Here is a 7181-nt window from a genome sequence, read left to right on the forward strand (position 1 = left end):
TCCCCATTTATATAGTAGGAGAGTTTCACCCCTAGTACAAGTATAAAAAGGTAAAAATCTTCTTCTCTCGTTAATTAATGATCCGTAACCAGCATCAAGTGAGATCCGCGTCGTGATATTCGGTTGGTTCCGGATATCACTGCCCTCTATCAGTCGCCTACAACAGTTCATTGCGCTTCCCGAAGTGTCAGAACTCGTCCTGAGTTCGAGGTGCGTCGTCTTATTAGGTCCTATGGCGAGCACTCCGTTCGGGCCTTGATACAAAGGGTTCCCAGCTTCGATTTCGATCTCATCTATTCATACTCTCACTTCGTTTGATCCACCGGAAAAATCGGGGGGTGCATTAGCCCCAATTTCACCCGTATACAGCTCCCGTTATGCAGTGTCCGGGGAAGGGCCGGATCACAAGGATCTATTATATGTGGTCTTACCCTATATTTCTACAAGAGGTTATTTTTACGGTTCGAACTCATGACCTTATGTGACCCGCTGGACGCTTGAAATATAAACCTCACATAATCAAGTTGCACACGTGAATCTCAAAACATTTTGCAAGTGCCCTCATACATGGGGCGAGTCCGGGCAGAGTGAAAAGCCTATCAAAAAAAAGGTGCCAATTACTTTGTTCGTACATGGCCCTTGTAGGCATAGACCTCATTGAATAACTTCTACTTCCTTTTTCCGTCTTCTGTTACTCTCTCACTCCTATTATTCCTTTTCTCAATGGCCACTGCCTCACTTTCCAAATCCAGCTTCTCCCTTCACTCCTCCCCTTCACACTTCCAAGAATTGCCTAGTTTCACTTCCAATATTACCATTCGACCCAACAACCTCCGCGAGTTCTTCCCTTCGCAACTCACCATCAAACGCGTACCAAATACTCGTCTTTTCCCAATTATCAGAGCCCAAAGCTCTCCAGGTCTCATAATTCAACAATTTGCTTTAAACCCACTTCATAATTTTCAGTCAAGATTTTCCTCTATGTGTTGTTGTTTTTGAGTTAGTACTTTGGGTTTTTCAGATTTTGTCCCCGATGCCCATTTTTACAAAGTCGAAGCAATTCTAAGGTGCATCACTTTTATTATTTCTCGCTTTTTTTAATCCTCTTTAAATCTGCATATTTATTCATCAGTTTTGCATGTTTCATTCTGCTGCAAATTTTGGAATCGTCTAGACCGTGGAGAATTCAACAGGTTTCTTCGGTAAGCACTCGGATTTTCCATATGCATGTTAGAAAAATTGGATCTTTTCTTCTTGTGATCCTTAATGTTGCATGCGCAAATAATAATAATTTCTTAAATGCTCTTTATTTCATTGACTAAAAGACCTTTTTGAGGGGGTTTTACTCGACCCCAATTTTGCATTTGATCATATCATGGAAAAGCCTATTGTGGAAAATGGTTTTAGAGCAGCGTTTCAATCTCAGTTGTGATCAAAGTGATCAAGAGCCCAGGGGGTTAATTAAAATGCTGCTAGCCTGCTCTACTAACATCAATACCGATAAGTTTGAAAAGCCAATAAGCATTAAGTTTCACGATGATATGGTAACTAGTCTTAGGTACATCTAGACATTTTTGATTGCCTCATTCTTCGACTCCTTAGCCAATTGCCCTACAGAGGAAAGGACGGTAAGTGGTGCATCTCTTATTGGCGGATGTTAAGGTACACTTAAGAACAAGAACTCGGGCTAATAGGCGCACTTTTGTATTTTTTTGACACCATTCAGTTTTTAGAATTAGAAGTTTGGAATAGATAAGTAATTATAGTTAGTCGAAGGTTAATCTCTATGTTACGTTCCACATTTGGGGGGGGGGGGGTGTTAAACATTGGCTAAGGGAATAAGTTGTGCTCTCCTTATATGGTCTTGGGTGATCCTCTCCTCATGGACTAGTTTTTGGGATTGAGTTAGGCCCAAGTTCCATTTCTTCACATTCTATTTTTCAGATCCTCTTCAGAATTTGTCGAGCTCTGTGTTAAGTCTACACATACAAATGATCAGAATTATGGTTTATCTATTGTGTCTTTAATACAGTAGTTGAAGGATTATCTACCATTAATGCAGCATATAGCAGAAACTTCACATTTATTCGCAATTTATCCTAGTTCTTTCTTTGTATACACTGTAACTATTTCTCAACAGAGAGTAATACACGATATTTTTCTTTACTATGTTATCATATCATGCCCCTAAAGATAATCCTTTTGATGGATCAGCATCAAATTGCTTTAAGCTTTTGGAGATGAATTCTTTCTTTTTTCATACTAAAAGTCTTGTCACGGATAAGTTGAAAAAAGTTTGAGGGGGCACAGACTTTAGATCAGGAATGCTTAGAATATCCAGCATTGGAAGGAACACTAAGGGGTTGGACATATTAAATGTAAGAGGGTGGAGTGGAGTAAGGGAACTCCCCCCCCCCCCCCCCCCCAATGCACACACAAGAACACAAAAAATTCCACCAGAAATGCTAGAACATTTAACAATACGGGAAGCTGAAGCCCAAACAGTTATCCAGGTATTTTGTGATGACCTATTGAACTCCTTTTCAAAACCCAATAGAAGGCAAACATTTTCCTAAAGATATTTCAACACTTCTACTCCAGAAAGTTAAAACATGCCATCATTTACTCATACTTTCTGCGTTATCAAGGCACTATTGAAAATGGGCATTCGTGGTGTCACTGTCTCTGATGTTCGTGGCTTTGGAGCCCAAGGTGGCTTGACCGAGAGGCAAGCTGGTAAGGAAAAAATTCATCAATTTTAACTGTTTATTGTTTTAGGTTGTCATGGATATTATTACTTAAATAGACTCTTCCTCAGGTTTTAAAGTTATCTGCTGCTTGCAGGCTCTGAATTCTCTGAAGACAAGTTTGTAGCAAAAGTTAAAATGGAGATTGTTGTGAGCAAAGACCAGGTTCGGATTTTAAAGGCCTTGATCAAGTTTTGGGCACCATAATTCAAAACCATATGTGTAGATTATAAGAATACATGCTTAATGTGTTGTTTCTCTCTGTGTATATACAGGTTTTCTGTAAGTGTAAGTATAGGGTTGACGTGTTATTTCTCTCTCCTGTGCATATACAAGTTTTCTAACCCGTAATGCTGTCTTATTAGGTTGAAGGAGTCATTGCAAAGATAATTGAAGAGGCAAGAACTGGTGAAATTGGTGATGGAAAGATCTTCTGTAAGTTTTTCTCTTCTTAATATGAGCATTGATTTGCTGTAAATTCTCCAACCAAGCTTGAGGGCGTTTAGTTAATGTTTTCTCAATGAGTATACTGTATATTTTCTTATCACGACACATCCTATGTACGGGTAAGGTGTGACACATAGTCTGTTACTTGCAATGTTGTTTCTGAACAGATATTTACCTTCAAGGGTAGAAGGCTTACCCATTTGTCAAACATGTTTGAAGGCGATGTGTTTTTTGTGACTGCTTAGATTTTGAGGAAGATGAGGAACTTAGTGTTAAAAATTTTAATTCCGAGTTTTCTGTCTTTATCCAGGTTTTTGGTTTAAAATAAGTAACGAATAACAATAAAACCTTAAACTTGTCGAACTTATAATGCGACGAGATCTTATATGGGAATATTAGTAATTCCACTACTAAGTCAGTTTTTGCTTTTTGTGTGCATTAGTTGAATTAATTCCAATAATGCAGAGGGGTTAGCAAGTAATTCCACTCTTCAAGACTTAAGCACATGGATAACCTTATCTTCAGCCCCAATGTAGGTGCATTGGCGGTCCCCTGGTTGCTGAGGGGAATATTTTTTCTCCTAACCACATATATGTTATCAATACCTAGGGCATGAATATTGGATATGGATATAGAACAAATACAGATGCATTCAGTTGTAAGTAGGTGTTTCGTTTATTCTGAAGGATTCATATTGAAGTGCATATACCCGTATCACTCCAATATAGGTATCATCAATGCAAAATGAAGTGCATATATAACATAAACCTGTCCTTTTCTTTTTGGTGCCAAAGAGAAAAAAATGAGAGGCAGATTGGTTAAACTAGTAGCCTTCAATATGTAGCTGATATCTTTTCACGTACTGCTTCATACTGTTGTTGAATTTGATGGTCTACTTTTAACCAATTTTGACTTTTAAAACCGAAAAGCTGAGCAAATTTAGGTTCCTGCAATCTCTCAGGTGTCTCGTCTAATCCAGTTATACTGGTTCTTCAACTTAACTTCTAGGTTGAGCCATTCCATTTATTTGGTCAATGTCCTAAGAACAGCAAAAGTAAATGAAAAGCTTGCAGTAATCTTAGTGCGGTTGCACATGCAGCGTGAAAAAACAATACCACCAAGGCTTTTAAAAGGTGCTTGCAATGACAAATCATATTTGTTCAAATAAAATCTTTTGGTTCCATTGAGATACGTGGTGTACTGTAAACTGATGTAGGTATACCAGAAGAAACAGATAGAGAATACTAGCCCAAAATTTTAAAATAAGATTAAAAGGCTGTAGGAATCTCAAATCCGTTGATCGTTTCTTTTCAATTTTATCAGACAAGGAAATCCATCAGTGACTTGTTCACAATAATTTAATTAAGGCCCAACCCCATTGATCTTTCCTCGGTTTGATGCTTACCTTTAATATTGGAACATCTTATGAGAAAATATGATATCAGTTTCTAGCTTTTTCAAGATATGTATATACATTTATGATTTATCAATATACACATGCACACTCTTCTGAGTTTTCCTTTCACGGTTTTTTTTGTTTGGTGGGTGTGTTCTCATGTAAGGAGTATGCCTTTATTCTTAATTTCATCCATTCTGACCAAAATGTCAAGCCAAGCCTTGATTGGATCATCAAACAAAAGGTTGTCTGATGCTAGAAGACCTTTTTTTGTGCTCAAGTTAATGGTTAGGTTGTATTAGCAGGTGGCCGGTTAATGGTTCAAAATCATTCTTCTATGTTTTAACTAAAAAGATACAGGTAGCAATAGAAAATTTATCAAAAGAGCATAAGCACTTTGTCCTTTTAAGTTTCCAGTAGGGCTGGCAAGTGGGCCGGTCCCGGGCCTAAACGGGCCAAGTGAGCCGGTCCAAACGGTCCCGGTCCCGGTCCCAAATTAAACGGGCCAAACGGTCCCGGGCCTAAACGGGCTTTTTGTAGAGACCGGCCCGGGACCGGGACCGTTTGGTCCCGGGCTAAACGGTCCCGACCCGCGGGCTAAACAGGCTAAGTGGGCCCAACATATTTTAAAAAAAAAAAAAAATTAAATAGATATTAGAGACAAAAGGATGTTAAAAAAAATATCTAAGACAATGCTTTGTAAATTTTATTATAGAATTGTGACCTAAATTTTAATATTCAATATTTAATATCGAATATATATAGTATATAAGATGTATATATAGTATATCGATATAAGATATATATATATATATATATATATATATATATATATAAGCTATATTCGATAAGCTATATATACATCTTATATACTATATATATGACTGATATATATATATAAGCTATATTCGATAAGCTATATATACATCTTATATATAGTATATAAGATGTATATATAGTATAGTATAGTATAGTATAGTATATATATATATATATATAAATGTATAATATATATATATATATCGATATAAGATGTAATATATATATATATATATATATATATATATATATATATATAAGTAATAAGCTATATTCGATAAGCTATATATACATTTTATATACTATATATAAGATGTATATATAGTATAGTATATATATATCGATATATGTGTATATATATATATATATAAGTTATATTCGATAAGCTATATATACATCTTATATACTATATATAAGATGTATAGTATATAGAATAAAGTAGAGAGAGATTGTGATAGATTGATGATTTTGTAAGAAAAAATGAAAGAATGATGGGGTATTTATAGTTGAATATAGGGAAAAAGTGTAATTATAAAAAGTTTGGGATTAAAACAAAGTTGGGGAGTTAAATGGCTATTTTATAAAACGGCTGTTTTTGACAGCCCAACGGTTTTTTTTTTTTTTAAAATAAAAAAAATAGCCGTTGGGACCGTTTAGCCCGTTAAGGGACCGGGCCGGTCCCGGGCTCTGGCGGGCTAAACGGTCCCGGGCCTGACGGGCCCAAATCATAGGACCGGCCCACGAGACCGACCCAGGCGCACTAAAACCGGGCCAAACGGTCCTGGCCCGTTTGGCCCGGGCCAGTCCCGGGCCTGGACCGGCCCACTTGCCACCCTTAGTTTCCAGTGAAACTAGTTCACATGTCTGCGCTTGAGTGGGGCTTGTCTTATCTGTTTAAAAAAATCAATAGGAAACCTATTTCATTACCAATACCATAGTCACAAGTGATGTTGTTTGAACATTTAACTTGAGTGTCATAAGCTACTTAATCTGTGGCAAGCTTTTGTTCTCACTTTTACTACTTTCATGACACATGTTCACCACCTGACCTTAAGTGTTGAGGTAGGCCTTTCCATTCGCTCAATTTAACCATCTTTTCAGTCTAATCGGAGTGTTTGTACAACTGAAAAAAAAAAGAAAGAAAACCATAGATATAGCAAAGATCTGAATCACATAATTATCTCAGTTTCTCATGTTAACGTAGCTATTTTTTTAGAACATCTTCACAACTTGGCACGCGTGTGAAGTGATAGGGATTAGAGTGCTGCATTATTTTTTGAGAGAACTGCATTATTGATGCTGTTTCTTTTTCTTTCGCAGTGATTCCCATCTCTGATGTGATAAGAGTTCGCACTGGTAAGAAGAAAGTTTTGATGATGATAGTCCTTTTTTCATTTATATATGAGTTATTTGTCATCTGAACTTCGCCTCCTTTACAGAGGTGAAAAGTTATTTGCTTGTAATGAATCTATGCTACACTGTAACAGGAGAACGGGGAGAGAAGGCCGAGAGGATGGTGGGAGGGCATGCTGATATGTCCTCTGCATTATCAACTTCTTGAGCTTCCGTAGCTTGACGTTAAAATGTTTAATCGTCTTTTAGTTAGGTATCATGGCCTCGGTATATGTTGAGTTATGGAACAGGGTCCAATTTTTATTTGGAACATGCTGTCAAGTAGAGAAGAAAATAAAGAAGATGTACTTAACGTGTACTTTTGTTTAAGTAGAGTTACAAGTTCCAGGAAATCCCATACTGATACTTCCTTGGTCTTA

General features: G+C 37.0%; 1 protein-coding gene across 1 annotated transcript; it reads left to right on the forward strand.

Annotated features, from left to right (window-relative positions):
• The first annotated feature begins 532 nt into the window (after positions 1-532).
• Positions 533-7181, forward strand: LOC104093998 (nitrogen regulatory protein P-II homolog). Its single transcript, XM_070196503.1, has 8 exons — positions 533-919; positions 1022-1067; positions 1175-1202; positions 2649-2736; positions 2845-2912; positions 3113-3182; positions 6730-6765; positions 6897-7181. The coding sequence occupies exons 1-8, from the start codon at positions 724-726 to the stop codon at positions 6968-6970; spliced, it is 606 nt and encodes a 201-aa protein (XP_070052604.1). The 5' UTR covers positions 533-723; the 3' UTR covers positions 6971-7181.

This window comes from Nicotiana tomentosiformis, chromosome 2 (genome assembly GCF_000390325.3).
Source record: "Nicotiana tomentosiformis chromosome 2, ASM39032v3, whole genome shotgun sequence".
Classification (NCBI taxonomy): Eukaryota; Viridiplantae; Streptophyta; class Magnoliopsida; order Solanales; family Solanaceae; genus Nicotiana; species Nicotiana tomentosiformis.

Excerpts from the sequence above, each read along its gene's own strand:
- LOC104093998 (XM_070196503.1), top strand. The coding sequence starts at position 724 with ATGGCCACTGCCTCACTTTCCAAATCCAGCTTCTCCCTTCACTCCTCC. Across the intron at positions 2,913-3,112 it reads TTGTTGTGAGCAAAGACCAG|GTTGAAGGAGTCATTGCAAA; the intron begins GTTCGGATTTTA and ends CTGTCTTATTAG. Across the intron at positions 3,183-6,729 it reads TGGTGATGGAAAGATCTTCT|TGATTCCCATCTCTGATGTG; the intron begins GTAAGTTTTTCT and ends TTTCTTTCGCAG.